The sequence below is a fragment of the Cydia pomonella genome, chromosome 3, assembly GCF_033807575.1.
Source record: "Cydia pomonella isolate Wapato2018A chromosome 3, ilCydPomo1, whole genome shotgun sequence".
Lineage (NCBI taxonomy): Eukaryota > Metazoa > Arthropoda > Insecta > Lepidoptera > Tortricidae > Cydia > Cydia pomonella.
Window position 1 is genome coordinate 16,264,512 of NC_084705.1, and position 20,819 is coordinate 16,285,330.

Consider the following 20,819-nt stretch of genomic DNA (forward strand, 5'->3'; position numbering starts at 1 on the left):
TTGGTCTCCCCAATATAGGAACTACCACAGCTGCATTCAATCTTATAAACGCCCGGAGTTTGGAAAGGGATAACGTCAGGCCATATAATAAACGTAATTTACCGCGATTAAGTCCCGTATTCGTTTTAAAACTATGAACGAAAATCGTGTTGGTTTAAATCAATATTTCGTGCGATTTCTTTATTAAGTATTTAGTGAAAATATCGAAAATAGTGAACCGATCAGAGTAAAGAGCGAGTTTGTTACAATGCCACCGAGAAAACGGTTTACTATGTGTGAATTATATGTGGCAAGCGAGCCACTCGAGAAAATCACGAAAAAAGGGATTTTATGGCGAAATTTTCCTTGGATAAAGACCGGTATGTACTGCTTTAGATATTTTTGACCTTATTTTGGTGCAGCAGGCTTTAAACACATCGAAAATTTGATATATTATATTATTTTTAGTTGTGAACTATGGATGTACTAAAACTATCAATAATTGTATGTTTATTTGTGTATCAGTGTAAGTAATAAAATAAAATATGTGAATTTTCCTGAGAACTTGCATGCAATATGACAGAAAATTAACCTATCATCTATGCATTCATGGTAATTATTGAAGATATTTTTTTATCTAGTAATTATTTAATACATTAACCTGAAGTGTAAGTAAATTATGATCTCTCTTTTTATGATCAATAAAAAATATTATACGACAATATTACACAAATTGACTTAGTCCCATAGTAAGCTCAATAAGGCATGTATTGCGGGTACTTAGACAACGATATATATATACACAGAAAACACCCATGACTGAGGAACATATACGCATGGCCATCGCACAAATAAATGCCCGTACCAGGATTTGAACCAGGGACCATCGAGGCAGGGTTACTGCCCACTAGGCCAGATCGGTTCTCATGATTAACAGACATATAAATACATAAAAAAGCATAGAGCATTGATAAAGGGTTGTTGATAATTGGATGCCAAAAATACATGATTTATAGATGCATATTAGCGCTAAATAATCAGTTGATCATCTCATTAGCAAACACTTGGAATATAAACTGTAGATACGAGTAACCAAGGCTGTATGTTTTCAGATGCAGGCAGTGGTTCATATTAGTTGAGAACGAAGACCTGATACATCTTCCCATAGAAAAGTTATAATTATTGAAACATGTATGTTCAGATCATTTTGAAAATAAAGCTTTTAATAAACAAAAAAAGAAAAAAAAAATAGTGAAGGATTTTATAATTACATTCTGATTGTAACGAGATATTCTAAAATAGAATCCTAGCGTAGTGAGGGATTCAAGTGTTAACGCCTAAGGGTGGTATTCCACCTATCCAATTTCTTTGTCCAATGTGTATTGCGTCTCACATTTTGCTCTAGAACAGAAAAGTGTCACTTGGATCCCTCCTAGGAGGGAAGAAAAGTGCTACTTTGATCCTTCCTAATGGGGAAGAAAACGCCCCTTTCGAACGAATTTTTTAACAACACCTGGGCCCAATTTTATAAAGTTACAAGAGTACAGGCTACAGGCACCTGTAATGCACTGTGAACGGCTACAGGTGTTTTATAAATACACACAGATAATTTACAGTTGTAAAGAACCATGGTCAATCTCGATTACAAGTGACATCTACAGGTGTGAAGGACATCACTATTTAAAAAAAAAGTTTTTCATAGATACTCATTGAATTTTGCTGCTGTTGTACGTGTTTGTTGTAAGTTTTTAATTATTAATGGAAAAATGGCCAGAATTGAAGGTAACATCGAGTGGTTGAGAGCGGTGTTCGATGCCAAAGATACACTTTTCGGGCCGTTTTCAGGTAAAGCATTAAGGCAAGGGACGATAGATTTAATGAAATATATACCTAATAAGTAAATAAGTACTGTTTTACAACCGAGATTTGTGGGCCATTACATTAAAATATTATATCGTTTCGGTAGCGGCTCAAAGATACGCTGTGTATCCAAAATTATGAATTTACCACTTTACCATAATGTGTGCACTATACTTATTCGAATAAACGCTTTCTACTCTACTCTACTCTAAATAAAGAGACGAATGCTATTAAATCAACGACAAATATCGGCACCAACCCTTTTCCTTTTCCTAGTATATAAAATAAAACGAGTATTAATAAAACCAATATCAAACATATTGTCACTTCATTTACTATATATTTCAGATACTTTAACAAAAACTGATAAGGTCAGTGCATGGAAAAGTATATAATATATAAGACTCGGAAGAATCTCTCAGAAGAATAATCATTTTAATTAATAGTAAAAATTTCGAGCCAGAGAGCGAATCACTGAGAGTACTGAGACACTACACACTACTAGTAGCTGCTGTTGTGCTGTTACAGGACTCAAGACCTATGTTAGTTTCTGTTACAAGTGTATCAACCTACACTTGAAATTTACAATATTTTTATAAAACGCTTGTTGGATTATGAGTTTAAAACTATTAAACTCCCATATTTTCGTCTATGGTTGAGCTACAGGCACTTGTACCTGTAAAATTGTATTACAGTACTTCTATAAAATGCAAATTGTAAAAAACGGAGAAGTGTTGCCAGTAAACGCCTGTAAACTTATAACTTTATGAAATTGGGCCCTGTTGTAAAAAAAAATCGGGTCCACATTAAGTTCGACCACATATTAGTCCACTCATAGAACTATCCATTAGATAACATACAACTTAAATGTGAAGTCGATCATAACTTGATTTCGAGTACAAAATTTGTAGACAGGAGTCTATGTTTCAACCCTCCCCATTTTATCGATATCGATAAGAAACGGAAGCGTGTAGCCTACTACACTTTTTAAATCGCTTATGTTGGTACTATGGTTCTTTGACAGTTCTTTGTCGTACATTTTGGTAATGACTTGCGAAACAAACTGATTCCACTCGCTAGTATGGGAGTCCCGTCTCTTAAGCTCTTAACACGTAGTGATTATATGCTCTTTGATATGCTCATACTTACTTTACTCTTTGATATGCTCTTTGTACTGTACCTTCGTACTGGCAACTTAATAACATTGTTGTTGGAAGCGTTCCAAATAATTGCTTATATAAACGAAACATCACCAACAAATGCGATACATTGCAACATTTGATTGAATTCGTTGATCCTAATTAGGCAGCAACTAAAACCGTATTTTTTTTTCAATAAAACAATTGTCTAAAAAGAAAACAACATATGAATTTCTCTTACCTACTTCATCATACAACATACGCATGATTTTATTTGGATAAATATTTTTTAATTTAACCCAAGTTTTGACAATTTTAATAATGGCAGCTCACGTCAATTTCATATGGATCGTAAGATATAAAGCACAGAACCAAATTTCAACATTGATTTTAACTGCGTTTAAAAAATTCCTCATGACAATACGAACGACCATCTTGATTGGTTAATTCACCAGTCAATTGTCAATGTCACGTCTGACATGAAATCTGCATGAAATAAAATAATAACATTATAACCTATAAGTCCTTAAGTCGTATCTAAACTAAATAAGAGAAATTACAATAATAATACATTTTACCCGCTAAACTTGAGGTTTGTTTATTTTAAACGTATTTTATTGCTAAATAAAGTTTTGTTTAATCAGAGAAGTTTAAATCTAATATAATATAATTTTCTGTACATCAGGCTATGGCGAGTCGAGCTCCATTCCAGAGCACAACGGGTTTTTGCGCCAGGTGCGGCTCCATTCTTCCTCTATTGCAGGAATTTGGTTCTGTAAAATGCTATGCTTGTAAATCCGTGTATGGGGCTGAGAGTAAGTAAAAAGTAACATAGCTTAGCTTCGGTGTTATTATAATGGTAATTTCTTATTTTAACCATTCACTGCCGGGAACCCACCTGGTGGGCGCTCGTGAACTTTGTTCAGATGCCGGACAACCCGCTGGGCGGGTTGTTTTGTATGCAGCTATAGACCACCGGTTTCTGAGGTAGTGTGCTGTTTTTTGTCTGGCAGTGTGAATGTGTTAAATGTTCATTGTTTTAGACAAACATGCATCACAGATTTAGAGTTTTTAAAGAAAATAATGCTTATACACAGCTGCATTTCTCCAGAAGGATGGATCATTATTTTTATGGAAACCAAATCAGTGTTCAATTTATTCCTTTGCACTGTTTCTTACATTCTCTATGTATGAATTTACCATATGAATAAAAAAACTGTAATTTTAATCTTAAGTTATTAGAATTTTCTGGGTACATAATATTATATAGGATGGTGATATCAGTCCTGTCTTTGTTTCAATGTATGTACTTATTAACCTATCTCTTTTCAGACTTCAACAATATAAAATTTAAATACACAATTCACTTTAACACAGTATCAGTGTTGCCCAATGAAAATTTTTTGAATATGGACAACCCTGAGGGCCCAGTGGTTGAGAGAAAATGTCCCAAGTGCGGCAATGACAGAATGTCTTATGCTACCCTACAGTTGAGGTCTGCAGATGAAGGGCAGACTGTGTTTTACACCTGTACAAGTTGCAAGTAAGTTTTATTTCATGTGTGAGACAAACGGGTCTTCCCTACAATTTCTCTGCATAGTTTAGTAAGGCTGTTGCCGTGTTTCTAAGCAAAATTAGCCTTTCTATCAAATGTTCTAGTTATTTAATTTTTAGATACTCCTTGTAGGCAAAGCTCTCTTCCCAAAAGAAGAACCATGTACACTTGTCAGTTTTCGTAATATGGAGGTTTTTTTTCACCTTTTAATTATTTTCTTGAATTTGGACTTTGCGACTTTGGTAGGCTATACTAAATATTAAAACTCATCACTACAAAAAATATTGTCTGAAACTTTAGTTCATAAAATAAAAACTGTAGGTGCCGCTATACCAGAAGACCAAAAAAAAAAGAAATGGACAAATTATAGTTTCCATTATTTTGACATATAATTGAACTAAAGTTTCAGACAATAGTTTTCGTAGTGATGAGTTTTAATATGTACTATAGCCTATCAAAAAATCAAATAAATCGCAAAGACCAAATTCAAGAAAATAATTATAAAGTTAAAAAAAAACAAACCGCCATATTACGAAAACTGTCAAGTGTACATGGTTCTTCTTTTGTGAACAGAGCTTTGCCTACAAGGAGTATCTAAAAATAAAATAACTAGAACATTTGATAGAATGGTAATTTTGCATAGAAACATGGCTACAGCCTTTTTATTTTATATAGTCATATTATTTATTCATCTCATACCTACAAAACTTTAAAGCTTTCCATACTCATGTAAAACTATTGGTACAACCAAATTTGAACAAAGTATGATTACAATTACAGACAGTTGGCTGCAACCAGCCCTAAGTCTGCATCTTTAAACCTAATATCAGTTAATTTTTTTAGTATATATAAAATAAAAGTGATAAAATTCGAATTTTTCGAAAGTACAGGTAGTTTAGAATTTTTTTTTTTTCAGATACAAGGAAACAGAAAATTCTTGATTCGAGGCTTCAGATTGTAATGGGTTACTATATACTTATAAGACATATTTCAAAATAATTATAAGATATTTTATATGATTTATATTTTATAATTATTCCCTATTTACATAACTAGCTTTACATCCTATTAAGGGTCTCTCTCACTCGACTTTAACAGCAGTATATACAAACTACGTCACGCCTATTGCAGTGAATAGATGAGCGTGACAGATGTAATGTGGATGTGGCACTTCCCCGATTTTCCCTTAAGCTAGTGCGTATCCTTAAAGATATTGTAAGTAATTTATATTGTAATAATGTAATATATATTGTATTGTAAGTTTTTTTTCTATTTATCATCAGAAAGCTGCACTATATCTTTTAATATACCTATATTTTTTTATAAAGTATTTAAAATTCACATTGACCTCATCACAATAACCCGCGTGAATCACATAGGGCATTTTGTTAAAAACTTTTGTATTGTCTACTAAATAAAAAACCTAACAAGTTTTGAATGATAAACAGGCATCTGAGTTTTTATCGCATGGTAAGACTAATAGCGAGATATGGGTCGACATTAGCAATAAAATTCAATTCATATTCATACTCATTCATTTATTTAATTAGTGATGTTAATTTTATATAAAAAAAAAAAAAAAAAATATTACATGTTCCTGTCATCAACTGACAGTCTTCCCGCCGCGATACAACCGGCTCACTATTTTTTTAATTCATGATAGCATCTTAACTATCATCTGACAAAGTATCAGTCGCACTGTGGGCTGAAATTCGACTCTCATTGACATAGAAACCGAAGTTGTTATTTTTATGTTTTTTGATTGAAATAGATTTTGCCCAGCATTGTTGTGGTAACCTTTGAGTTTTAGACGATTTGGAATGAAAATTGTCGAGTTAAGATTTTTTTTCAGAATAAATGTATGGAGCAGGAACAAGAAATCATTATTACTCAAGAACCGCAAAACAAGCCGTAATATCCTCGCAGGTGGTTATACTACGAATTATTTGTGATTTTTCGGCATAAGGTGCGGATTTTTTTTTAAATCATTAATTGTTTCTATGGAAAAAGCACTAAAACACAGTCAACATTTTAAGATTTTTTTTATTGAAATGGGTTTTGCTTAGTGTGTTTATGCTAAGTTATAAATTTCAAACGATTTGAGTTGAAAATAGTAGAGTTATGAAGAGAACAAAACATCAAAGAAATTCAATTTCTATTCGGGCCGCGTTAACTGCTTATCATGGGTATGTGTCGTCCACTCACTTACTCTGGGGCAATTCTGTTGACGTTCAGAGGGCATTTATAATTCAGAAAAAATGTTTGCGTGAATTAGGTGGGGTTAGATTTGACGTCTTCTTCGTCGTTCTTTGCATCTTAAAATGTTGACTTTGGTTTTTGTGCTTTTTCCATAGAAACAATTAATGATAAAAAAAAAAAATTCGCACCCTATGCCGAAAAATCACAAATAATTCGTAGTACAACCACCTGCGAGAATATTACGGTTTGTTTTGAGGTTCTTGAGTAATAATGATTTCTTGTTCCTGCTCCATACATCAAAATATGCCCTCTGAACGTCAACAGAATTGTCTGTTGACGTTCAGAGGGCATTTATAATTCAGAAAAAATGTTTGCGTGAATTAGATGGGGTTAGATTTGACGTCTTCTTCGTCGTTCTTTGCATCTTAAAATGTTGGCTTTGGTTTTTGTGCTTTTTCCATAGAAACAATTAATGATTAAAAAAAAAATCCGCACCCTATGCCGAAAAATCACAAATAATTCGTAGTATAACCACCTGCGAGGATATTACGGTTTATTTTGAGGTTCTTGAGTAATAATGATTTCTTGTTCCTTGTTCCTGCATATATCAAAATAAAAAAAATTCGTAACTCGACATTTTTCATTCCAAATCGTCTAAAATTCATAGGTTACCGATTTCAATAAAAAAAACATATAAATAACAACTTCGGTTTCTATGTCAATGAGAGCCGAATTTCAGCCCACAGTGAGTCGGGAGACCAGGGGCCTACTGCGAAAACCGAAAATCGCATATTGAGGGGATCTTTCTCTTTTACTATTAGTAAGACGTAATTAGAGTGACAAAGAAAAATGCCCGCAATTGACGAATTTTCGCGTTTATAGGCCATGAGTCCATGACTGACGATATATGATCAAAATATACTTACTATAAAAGACCTTCGATCTTTGCCCAGTACCCCTAGTGTATATAATATTTTCGACAGCGAAACGTCACGTACGCGTTTGCGTTGTCATTTTGTATGAGATTTTTGACTTTCCAAAACGTCCCGCTTGGCGCGCTGTTCAAAAACCCATACAAAATGAGACTTAACGCAAACGCGTACGTCACGTTTCGCTATCGACTAAAATTACACTAGGGGTACTGATAGTTTTTATATACATACGTTTAAAAATTCTAATCTTGGTTTGGCTTGATAATGATCAATATAATAATGGCTTAAATTCATATTGGACCTTTGTTACTTATACACAATTATATAAATGAGTTTTACTTTTCAAACACTGACTTTTATATTTATAGTTTATTTTTATTGTTTATGTGCTTGGATGCATAACCTGTCAAAAATGACAATTGGGCGGACGAATGTTTGAAATATCACAGAATTTAAGAATAATTTTGCTTAAATTTAGTTTTTTCGTCGCAAGTGTGATGAAAAACATTGTGTGTAACCTGTGGCTGTCGTGCATCTAAACACCTCGTTTGCAAAATTTCACTTACCCCCCTGCAATGAGGTGTACAATGTACTATTTTAAACAAATACGACCTTAAAATTTGCTAGCAAAAAGTCGTACGAAAGGGAGATTATAAGAATGGGAAATTATGCGACTGGGATATGCGTTTGGGAAAATGATTTAACAAATCCTATAAATTGTGGTAGTTTTCTCGTGACAAAGTTACAAACATCAAAATATTCAAATATGCATGCAGATATTTGTAACATCAGTAGGATTTTTGTAAGTAGAAATCCGGACTGAAATTACTTAGGTACCTATTTTAAAGATTTTATTTACTAGGTTCCTATTTGATACTGATTTGATGAAATTGATGATCGGTGAATGAGTGAGGTTATTAGCGAATTCACTCGTAACGTTTTTCTTGCCTACCCAAGATATAATAACGGAATTCTCACAGCGGCACATCACATGCTCCCTAAATTATATCGTATTTAATGACATACTCGTAACTGCTAATGCGGAGTTAATCGGCCCGAAATACGATATGAATCGGGCCGTATTATGTCCCAGTGGCCTTTTGTACATACCTGTCGGTATAATTCGCTCATTTAGCCTAGCGTTATGTTACATTCAGACGAATTAGTTACCAACCAAAACGAATGGGAGTCATTAAAATACAGTCCGCTTTTAACTTTTATGACATCGAAATTATAACCCTCTTATATTAAAAGCTTGAGCGCGGGATATAATGAATTGCCAAAATGAATGATATAGTCACTGTAGTCTATTAAGATGCTAATGCAAGTCCTCGGCCCATTTCCTTATCAAACATCAACGGTGTTCTGACATCAAACGGTACCGCGACCACTCATTCACAACACAACACTACCGCGCTCACCAACTTATCTACGTCATGTCCTAGCTCTTACCTCATTGACAAACAGACTATAATTGTTGGATCTATGTTAGAAATAACTTGGTAGGTGGTACAGGTGAAACCTTCGTTTCACATTCGGCACGCGCTACCGCCAAAGATTTCAAGCATTTTTTTATGACGCCAAAACGAGAAAGATGCACGCTTGTGAGAGTTTTTACTACGCGATAGAGAGGGAGGGCCGATAGTTTTTTCAACGAGCGTGGCTCGGCGTTGAGATGAGGCGGTAATTAATTTGATCAGTCGGTGTACGTTGTAACCATGTGGCTAAGGAGGGATTCTGCTCTGATTTCAATTTGTCGATAAACAGAAAGTGTGTCAGCTAATTTTGCATCCTGATCACAGTTATCCTTGTTGTATTCAGGCGAGCGGCTCCTAGAAGAATACGTGATATTAAATATATTATATTGAGAAGTTACATTTTAAATTGATAAATATATATTTCAATATACACGTTTTATTATACCTAGTGTTAATATTGGAAGTTATTCTGCTAAAATCTGTGGCATTTGTAACATTTGATGTTTATTGAATAGGGACAGTCAACAATTGTATGCACAGGCAATTAAGTTTTATTAGTTTTATAACAGTTGTTTCTTTTAACAGCATTTCTTCATCATAACTGTTTGAGACTGATCTATGTATGTATATTACTGCCGCCAGCTCCTTACAAACAATACACTTTAATAACGAATAATTTTGAGAAAGAAATATAATTTAGGTATATACAAGTGATACAGATTATTTAGATTTCAAAATATATTTAGAAGCTTTATTAAATGTTAAAATGTCAATGAGCTCTTTAAGGCCAAATAAATATAAGTGTAGAACACGTCTTCCCTGGTGTAATGAGGATTTTGGCAACATATCGATATATCGACATGCACCTGTCCCTAGCCGCGGGGTCCGGGGCAGGTGCCTCGAGACGCGGCGGCGCGCCAGTCTCCCGCGCCCGCCGCTGCGATCAGACGTCGCGATCATCGACAATCGAGAGAACACACGTGCGCGCAACCCTATTCGTTCTAATTTCAAATTTTATTAAAATAGAACAGTGCAGTGCTCGCGGATTTTAATCGACTATTTTGTATCAAGGTAAGAGCTTTTTATGCCACAACTTGTTTGTGAAAGAATTTACCTATAATATGCTAAAGTGTGCCATTTGTACAAATGTTTTCTAAAGTTGAAAAAATGCGTCTTGTTTGTTATCGGTTCAAGATGTGGTTACGAGATAACATTGGTTGTACAAACAGATTCGTACCTTAATATAAAAGCTCTTTACAAAAGACATCAACGCGCTGCGTGCTGGACTTTTGTGTCAGTGGTATCAAGTTTGGCTTTTAAAGTTTTTATTTGATTGGTGATCGGATAAAAGTAGACAGTTACTTTCTTTAATGAATGACTTTCAATTAAGAGTTATATCCTGATGGGTACCTATTTACTGCAAATGATGTATCAGAAACTGTGACTTTACTTCGAAATGAATGTTTATATGCATTCTAATAGCATATTAACCATAACGAAAGTATATTATTGCAATATAATTTACATGTTCATGTATTAAAAATAGAATAACCGAAGTAAAAAATGCCACCTTAACACTACTTAGCGTTACGACTGTATGTTTGTACATATATTTGTTTCAAAATGTCACTTCACAGCCATAAACTGCGATTTTCAGCGACCATCCATGACAGGTAAACTATAGTAATATACCGTTAACGTACCATACCTGTTAAGGAACAAGAAAAACTAGCATTTATCTGCAAATGACACAGAAACCTGCCTTTCAGAGGCTGTGAGTCTTTTCTACCGGTTGTTTCAGCATCTTCTAGATACATCTGGATGTGTTTATGGTAAGCGGCAGTTATGAAATAATAAAACAGTTTCTTGATGGGTTTGATATTTTCTTTTTGAGGTAAGGATTTTGGGCTAGTTGTACCAATCACTTACGACGGAATGATCAACGTAAGTCTGCAGATCTGCGAGTTTTCCCATACAATACAATTTTACGAACGTAGAGTCAGATCAAGATAAGTTGGCATCGGCACCGGTTTTGATAGCGCCGACGGTGCAAGTGTCAAATAAACGTCATAATTTCATAGAAGTTTGACGTTTAAAATAACCGTGCACCGTCTAGACTATCAAAATCGCTGCGAACTTATCTTGGTTTGACGCTAATACCCAACGGTTACAGATTGTTTGGTGCAACCGACCATTTACGCTAAGATGCACTGGCAAAAGATGGTATTCGGGTATGTTTTATGACAGTTCAGTACCCCTAGTGTAAATGTTATCGACATCATAACGTGACGAACGCGTTTGCGTTAAGTCTCATTTTGTATAGGATTTTGAGTTTCCAAAACGTCCCGCTTGGCGCGCTCTTTCTAAATCCAATACAAAATGAGACTAAACGCAAACGCGTACGTCACGTTTCAAAATCGAATTTAGTTACACTAGGGGTACTGACTTAATGACATCTCCATGATATTAGGATATGACCACTTTGTCTTTTTTATCTTGTTAGACTTCGGATAAAAATGTTTAACCATTTACCATCATAAAGCTCAACGAGTGTGCGGAGAGTTAGGGTCGGCAACGCGCTGTAACTCCTCTGGAGTTGCAAGCGTACATAGGCTACGGAGACTGCTTACCATCAGGCGGGCCGTATGATTGTTTGCCACCGACGTAGTACATAAATACAGACAGGTAACATGTGTATGAGCACCGATAATCAAATGAAATAGGTAGGTAAGGCAGGTGCGTTTGATTTCGTCCAATTATAGGAGTTGCCAACTATAAAATGCGAAATCAAATACAATGGATTAAAGTACACTTACTTAAATCCATTGTATTTGTATGTATTGCTCATATTGTTATTTTAGGTTAATATTTCTTGACTATAAATAATATACCTATACAGTTTTTGTACATATATTTTGCAAAAGTAGTTATATTTCAGTTTCCGTCCGCTAATGAGCTAGTTTTCGTTTCATTATTAAGTTTAAAATCGATTACACATTTCATGTTTAGTTCTTATGTTATATATAAATCATTTTTGGTTGGTTTTATAGCTTCTGTCTGCGATTTAGACCTCGTATAATGATTATTTTCATTTTCCAACAACACCTTACACAACACCACAACAATCCTTAATTTAAATCGATCCAGAATCAATGGTACAATATACCATTTTATTCACATACCGTTGACAAAGGAGTGGACGTAAACTAAATGCCTGCTTTAATAAGTGATACAAAGAATTTTGTCAGGAAAAACATGTATTTAGTAGATATATTTAAATAAAATCACCATACTAAATATTCACCTAGCTATTTGGGTTTCCGTCCGTTCGTGGACGAAAACTAAATATTTCATAAAATTGGTATATTTAGTTCTCGTCCACTAAATTTCTCTAAGATTTCTTTAAAAACATTTATAAAACTGAAATTTTTTGGTTAAATTATACTTCTAAGTATACATACGTCCTAAAAATATTACTTAAAATAACTAGAATAGTAATTAAACTATCCATGAACATTTCCAGTGTCCTTTTTTTTCTTGGTTTTATGACCTCCGAAAGGGGCGGATGCGAAGCTGCAACTAATATATTTTATTCTTTTTATGTAGATATAACTATTGTTTAGACATAAGGACTGCAATACATCCTACATTGGTAGGTTTATACTAAAATTATACGCAATTCTTTGTAGCAACTCCATCAAGTGGACAGAAACTAGCGCTGGACGGTACATAGCACACTAACCGTATTATTAGTACAGTACACCTTCCCCTGGATCTCTTGACCGTGACTAGAATCATGTGCAAATTATTATTCGCACGTTTGCATGTAGTAAAAGAACATCAGCTGACTTCTTGTAATAGAACATTGTGCAACGGGGGTACGTGAAATTTTGCAAACGAGGTCTTTAGATGCATGACAGCCGCAAGCTGGACTGCAATAAATACTCGAGATTGCATTATTCTTAACCCCGGAGTTACACACAATGTTTTTCATCACACTTGTGAAGAAAAAACAAAATTTTCAGCGAAATAATTGGTGACATTTCAAAAATTTATCAGCCGTATTGTCATTCTTTGACAGGTTAGGCATCGAAGGCACAGACCGTAATTCAGCCACGATTAAAAACTCTGTAAACATATTTTAAACGGCTATTAAATTAATCAAATTAAACATTTTATTGTATAAGTAAAATTCATTTACTTGGTTCTTATGAATTACCTAGTGATACAAAAAAAAATCTATCTTCCCCGAGGGAACAAAACATGCCTTTGTCCTTCAGTATTTCTGCATGAAATAAGATCTCTTACGAGCAAGCGTGATGAAAAGGATTAAATTACACTCATAATCTTACTGAAACGAACACAGCTATCATGCCTGATAGGTACTTTACATTACAGGTACCCATAAAGTTAGCCTCGATAGTCTACCCAACACTGTCTATGTTTATGGAAGCCAGTCAGCCAAAACGAGACTAGGCATTTTCACTTGACTCGGATTGTCATGTTATAAAAGGTTAGATTAGACAAATCTGCGCGTGACTGACACGAACTATACTTGCAACCTTGCAAACTTGACTTTAGCTACCTTACTTAGACTCTGTACCTCTAGTGTAAATTTATTTGATAGCGAAACGTGACGTGTTAACTGGATAAGTAATGAACTAAAAATGCTCAGTTTCATTGTGCATTAAATCAGTATCTGAAGCTACACGTACACATGTGACAAATGATAAATGCTACCCTCACAAAATTATTGTATAACGTTAGCATAAGATTCATCAAAGGACTAACATGTATTAAGTAAAAATTAAGCTGAACCCGGTAATTTTATCAAAATGTCCATAAAACATAATTTTGGTATAGTATAATAGGTTATTCTCATAACATTGTTACGGGGTTAGACATAACGCTCGCGTAACTTTAAGGCGTAGGTACATAAAGTATTATCAAATATCCATCCTCTGTCATCGAATGTAACTAATAAATTAATTAACGTGCCGATACGTCGAATACATACATTGTGTAGTTAAATACATAACGATTATTGTTTTAACATCTATAACTTGGTACTATGTAATAAAGCGGTTAGAGTTATATAGGGTGTTATAACGCGATCGTTTGGTTTTAAAGCTTTACAGAGCAGAGTAGTAACAGTAAAAGCATTGAGTCAATAAGGGCCGTATGGGCAAATTGTTAACGATAGAATGAACAGACGATGGCCGAAGGGCTTGAGCGCTAGTGTATATTATGTAGTTATTATAGCCAAGGGGATAAATCCATTGTGGAAATGGACTGTCTTGGTCAGGTCTGTTCCACCATCATTTATACTATTATAGCCACACCTAGCGGGTGCGTCATCACCGACTGTTTGGACTTGTTCGTGAATGTTAATCACATTTTATGACCCTTAATTGCTTTCATAGATATTATAGTAGTTAAACTGCTCATTTATTCAGTTACTCTTTGGGATCTATCTTAAATGTTTTGAATTGTAAAGTTATAATCGTAGTGAGTTATTTGTAAGGTGGCAGTTACAGTAACTAAAATGTAAAATAGGTATCAATACCTATACAAAATACATAGGTCCCCTTTTCTGGATGAGTAATTTAATGCTATTTTATTTTTATTTACCAGAACTGTTTTCCGACGTTTATAAATTTATCCTAAGATAAAATTGCAAAAATTGCTCGATTCAAATGCCAATATTCAGACCTCTTAGCAATGTTTATAATGAATATTAAATAAAAGAGGTAAAGAGTATGCCGTGCCATGCCCAGTGTAGAGTTCTGTAGTTACCCATCCAACACAATAATAATAGGTACTTGCCAGTAAGTACCTAGACTTGGCTCATGAGATAACCGCCATGTGGGATGTTGATTCGACGATCATTGTCCCGATAGTCATTTCAGCGAATGGTCTCATAGCGAAGAGTCTCGACCAACACCTTGAGAGACTCTCGCTAGGTGGTTGGATCAAGGGTCAGATGCAGAAGGCGGTGATCTTGGACACTGCGCGTATAGTACGTCGGTTCCTCTCTCTGCAACCCTGACCACCGGCAGCTTGGGCCCTGCCCCGCTGCTGGCGGCACCCTAGGTTAGGTTTTTTATAATGTGTATATATGTATTTTGTATTGTTTTGTAAGTATTTTTATATTTTACTTTTATATTCATATTATAAATAACCTAATCTAAGATTTTAAATGAATAAAGGGAGTAGGTACTTGATTTTTTTTGTTGACAGAAAAAGTTAGGCTTACCTAAATCCCTCTTAAGGGGTAATTTAATATGTTTTTTCGGAGCGATTATTTTCTAAAATATTTATTCTATAAAAATGGCTTTTTGAAAAAAGGAAAACGGGGCTCGGACGATTAGGGAACAGTTATTTCATTGATACTCATTTTGTTTCACGAAAAATCGTTACGTACTTAGTGTAAGAGAAACATTTCATTTATAAACGTAACAACCAATAATATAAACGTAAGTAATGCGCATCGCTAAGTTGACAGAATCAACAGCGCCGCGAGTCTTCCATTGGAAAATAGGTTTGGCACAAATTTTCCTATTATAACACTCGCGTTATACGGGCAATCAGAAGAAAGTGGCAATGAGTAAAGCCGTGGAGTTAGTGTTCGTGTAGAACTGGGTTACTCGTACGCGAAAATATAATTGGCTTTATTTCTCCATGTATCGTTCACGCGGACTGAACATCTGTGAACGACGCACTTTTAACGCGGCTGTACGCTAAAAGCTACCTTATTATGTTAAAAATGTTGTTCAAAGTTGTATTTATCTAGTAGAGTCGTTCATTATAAGAGATTAACGTAAGGAACTAGTGCTTGGATGTCAGATCTAATTACCAAGAGAGATTTGATTATCACCACTTTTTATTTATTTATATGGTAGTCAGATGAGCAGACAAATTGCCTGATGGTATACAATTACCGTCGCCATGGACATCTGCTACATTATGACAATCGTTCATCGACAAATGCCAAACGAATATAAAAATGTACCTAACCGGTATAACATACCTATGCTACGAAAAGTCACGTGACTATTTCAATACATTTAAGTTTCGATGGCGTTTTATCTCAAGGATTGTCAACTGGGCTAGGCCCCTAGAGGGGTTACAAGTGCATTTCAGGCCTTTAAAATGGGAGTTCGCTCTTGAAGGTTTTACCGCGGGTGACATTAATTGCTTACCACAAATTGCGTACTTAAACACAAATGTTCAAGTTTGTTACATGAACGACATTAAGACTAGCTTATAACCAATAGCTGTAGAAGTTCGCAGTAAAGAAGAAGCTTAAGATAATTTTTCGGACGATAAGTGTTGTATAACTTTCTCCTTTTCATATTGGAATATTTTCTTCTAATGAGCTCAATTAGGGCTAATTAAATAAAATTTTATGTTAGATTCGAATACGGAATATTAAACAAATCTTCTGTTTTAACAACGCTAATTTATACGAACACATGATTAAATTTATAACCTAATAATGTCTAGGCATGGGCAAGCATCATGTAAAAAAAAAGTATGAAACGCTTAGTAAGCAAAGTAATTTTCACCACACCAGCTCGTAAAGGCTTTCTTTATTCTTCAAAAACTGATAAGAAAATTGCATATTATGCACAAAAGGTGCAAATTTTGCGTTGTTACCCCATATTGACTGGTGGAATTGTCTTTTAAGTGATGATTTTGAATGATCGCGTTGGTGTGGTGAAAAATATCGTGTTTCACTCCGTAGGAAAGTTTCTTTGACGCTCGTGCCTTGAGACCCTCGAAACGCACAAGATTCCACTTGCCGAACCACGATTTTGGAATCTTACCACCACCTTGTAAAACAGGAAACTGTTGGTACTTTTTTTGCGGATAAATTAATTAAGGCAAGCAGTTTAGCCGGGTAGTTGAGACAGGTATTGTGGAACATCCCGGAATACTCACAAAACCACACCACTGTATATCCTCATGCACCGTGGTCGTGGTATACTGTATGCGATCATATCCCACAAACACTGTTGTTCCGATACAAAAACCATCTGTCTCCTCACAAGTGAAGCCGAAGCTTTCCTTTTCCGATGATACTGCATGTGGAGCGACATCACACGCTTTCCTTCACGACAGGCTTTACGGCGGGAGAGTGATGAAAACCTCCGAACTTATCCCCTCCTCGTTGATGATTTTTTGTAGAGGTGGACGCCCTCGCTGCAGTTCTTGTTATTAATTACCAGCACCGGTAAACAACCCCTTGGTGCATGCCAAGGGCAGCTTACCGTAGCCATTGGAGCGCACCGACCACCGACCAAGAAAAATCTGTCCCTTTCCTGTGGACCTTGATTGATACCAAATCTAGGGATATTTACTTGAAATGTACGGTCTGATGTGTCTGACAGATGTGTCTGGCGAACAAATCTGTCCATGTATGGTGAGAGTAAGGCGAATAGGCGATCTTATATAGAAACTCCGTATAAACAAAATTGAATGCGAGTGTTGTATTAGGTACTTGCATTATGAGTGTCATACAAGACAATTGTAGGATTTTTTAAATTTCTGGTATTAATATAAAATTTTGTATGATCATCGCCACGATAATTTCATAGGTTTTTTTTTGCCCAAAATCGTACAAGAAACTCGTACAATGTAAATGGGCATTGGGCATTAATGCTGGCTCGCTCTGCTTGACCCACTCGCCACGGCATGCGACTAGTCCCACACTCTTACATCGATAAATTAAACTTATCTAAATGAATTATTATATCTCCTGGTTCCTTCTAATAAATCACTCGCTATTAAATTATGAAACGTGTCGAATTCGGACTTCGAGCTAATGAGAAGCTATGTTGTTATATTTCAGTTAGGGGTTATATTATAATTAAATAACCGATTTTAAAATAGCTTTATTATAGTCCTGATTCAACCATCAATCATTATAACCATCAAAATTAATGATGATGAAAATGACATCATGGTATGTAGTATGTACCTATCGAAGTAAGTAATGTACGTCATATTCATGTACTACCTAATTAGTTTGTAACAGATTTGTCCATATTCATTGGTAGCCGAGCACTTCCGAGATATGAAAGATTTGAAATTTAACAGTAGAATACAACTAATTTTAAATTTAAAATATAGTTAGATTCTCTTGCAGAATATAGGTAGGCATCCTTCCAAGGACGAGAATGTAAAGTGATTGGTAATTAAAGGTCCTAGTGTTCAGAGACTTATTCGACTCCAAAATAGTTTTAGTTACTTTGACCCGACAATAGTTTCCTTTAAAACCCACATCCTTAAACCCAACTCTCACTCTACCGCAAGATAGCGGAATTCCATAGAATCATTATTAATTTATTAATTTATACGCTCTCTCCGCACGGTCGGTTGCGCGCAGCATCCCCGCCGGATAACGCCACTACGTGATGGATTAACTACGGTTAGACGTGCTTATGATTCTGACATACGTGCTCGTTTTTATTGATTCAGACTTCTCCACAATTGTTAAATTCAATTTAGGTCCTTGATTATTTATCATCATTTCCCATTCGTCCACTTGCAAAAATAAATATTATATTATAAATAAATATTCCCAGTTACAAAGTATACCTTTAAATTAATTGTATTATTCGATATTTATCGCAAGGTTCGCTTTTTACATAAACTATGTCAAAGAACTTCAAAGTTAATTTTCCATGAAAGTCATAAGCGGACTACATTCTAGTTAAATAATGTTCGTTGTGTATACTCGTATGTATTTTTATAACGTCAAGCAACGCTAGTCGACCCGACACCATCTGCACAACTAGTGAGCAGAAGAACCATTATTTTTATATTTATTTATTACATACCTACCTTTATCACATTTATTTAAAGATTACGGCCGTTTTTAAATATTAACTGATTTAGTTTTGATTACAGTTAAAATTACAAAGTGGCAATATATTTGTTCGACCAATGTCTTGAGTATTTTAAATTGAAATGTGTAGCATGAAATCTTCATAGATTATGGAACGGGTTTTAGCCAATATACTTGAAGTCGCTTGACATTAGGCTCCGGGGTCGGAGCACAGGGATCAGGTAGAATCAAGTGTCAGAGTCAAGTTTTTGTCTCTGCATGTCCTTAATATTGAAAAAAATAAGTTTCGCGATCTACTCGACTTAACTAGATACTAAATCGAACTTATTTATTGTCACTCTATGAATTGTTAAGTAAGTAAGTGTGGCGTAAATTTAATGGTCGATACGATTTGTTAGCGAGATCATCCACTTAGCACTAACTCGACAACAGAGAAAGGTAGTCAGTAACTTAATTCCCGTGACAAACAAGCGTGTCTACAAACCTACATCATCGGTAACGAGAGTCTTCCTTACGATACATAATGCGTATTGTATTAGACCTTTAATGGGAAACACAAGCTAGGTCAACTTAAATAGAGGTCCACATCCCTTATATCGTTGTATGTATAGTCCTATATGTTAACATAAATGTGCCCTTTGTTATCTTTTTAGGGCTCCCAAGAGCCCGTATGAGACTATTCTTACTCAAATTGTAATCACTAAAATAGTCTCATTATCAATCATAGTCTTGTTACCTAAATCATTTTCTTAGTGAATATATCATCAACACCTTGCGATATTAAAATTATTTAAGTAGCCATAAATAAGGTAACCATAATAGGCAATTTCAAGAACCATCTTGCTTAATAGGGTAATGCATCAAAGACTGTCTTTAACTAACTCTTTTCAATGTCACCAAAAATGTCAATTTTCCTAAGAATTCTTGCGGCAAATGAATTTCGTGCGGCAAAGTGCGATCTCGCGCACACGCAAACGCGATGTACCGTACGATGCCGTAACTTGGGAACGCGCAGACCCGGCACTGCACTGGCGGATAGCGCCGAATATAGAAGCTTGCTACGTCTTAATAGCGAGAACCGAGATGTCAGGTTTGTAAAACGACTTTTTTCGAGTTGTTTGAACGGTTTGATCTCTGGCGAACTTGTATAGGGCCCTCTAGTTGACAGTATTACACTCGTCTGAGATATATTTAAAGTAAATTTAATATTTAAGTGCTCTTTTCTTGAACCTCTTTCAAAGCTTAGTAGTTTAATAATACATATCCTTGTAATAAAATGATCAAATGTTTAATTTATTTCTTATTTGACAAAGATACAGATGTAGTGAATAATCCTTTCCCATCGTTTTTTTTTTACGGAAACGTACGAACGTGTTATGCTATTTCAGTCAGTCTCAGTACAAAATATACTGAGGTTGACTGAAGTAGCATGACAAATACGAAAATATGAAGGGTATGAATTATTCACTACATCTGTACCTACGTATTATATATATGTCACAAACTTAAATAATAACCATTAGTTTGTTTTGAAGATCTGTCGCTAACTTGACTAATGTGGGTTCGGAGCCATGCCATAAGAAATTAAAATTAATACAAAAAATATCATACCCTTTAACTAATTCGGATGTTGCGGCAATCAAATTCGACGTCTAACTTGTTCTACGGGCATTGTGACAATATGTTTATTAATTGAGGTGGATATACATTGATGTCAGATTTTTATTTTGCCATGCGATTATGATGGCTATTTACAAATTAAGAAAAATACTTGTGGCAATAAAATAAGGTGTCGTATCTTTAAAATTACAAAATAGCTAATGT

The 20,819-nt window shown here is 34.9% G+C and overlaps 2 protein-coding genes across 2 annotated transcripts in view; both read left to right on the top strand.

Annotated features, from left to right (window-relative positions):
* The first annotated feature begins 3,425 nt into the window (after positions 1 to 3,425).
* Positions 3,426 to 5,552, top strand: LOC133516165 (DNA-directed RNA polymerase I subunit RPA12). The gene is made up of 4 exons (XM_061848946.1): positions 3,426 to 3,570; positions 3,664 to 3,793; positions 4,311 to 4,521; positions 5,450 to 5,552. Exons 2-4 carry the CDS (start codon positions 3,667 to 3,669, stop codon positions 5,472 to 5,474), a joined length of 363 nt encoding a protein of 120 aa, XP_061704930.1. The 5' UTR covers positions 3,426 to 3,570; positions 3,664 to 3,666; the 3' UTR covers positions 5,475 to 5,552.
* A 3,176-nt stretch (positions 5,553 to 8,728) lies between these two features.
* Positions 8,729 to 20,819, top strand: part of LOC133516166 (cuticlin-1) — a 114,410-nt gene continuing 102,319 nt past the window's right edge. Inside the window, exon 1 of the mRNA XM_061848947.1 lies at positions 8,729 to 10,213. The gene's annotated coding sequence lies outside the window, so the exon portion shown is untranslated. The remainder of the gene's footprint in view (positions 10,214 to 20,819) is intronic.

Excerpts from the sequence above, each read along its gene's own strand:
- LOC133516165 (XM_061848946.1), top strand. The coding sequence starts at position 3,667 with ATGGCGAGTCGAGCTCCATTCCAGAGCACAACGGGTTTTTGCGCCAGG. Across the intron at positions 3,794-4,310 it reads ATCCGTGTATGGGGCTGAGA|ACTTCAACAATATAAAATTT; the intron begins GTAAGTAAAAAG and ends ATCTCTTTTCAG. Across the intron at positions 4,522-5,449 it reads TACACCTGTACAAGTTGCAA|ATACAAGGAAACAGAAAATT; the intron begins GTAAGTTTTATT and ends TTTTTTTTTCAG.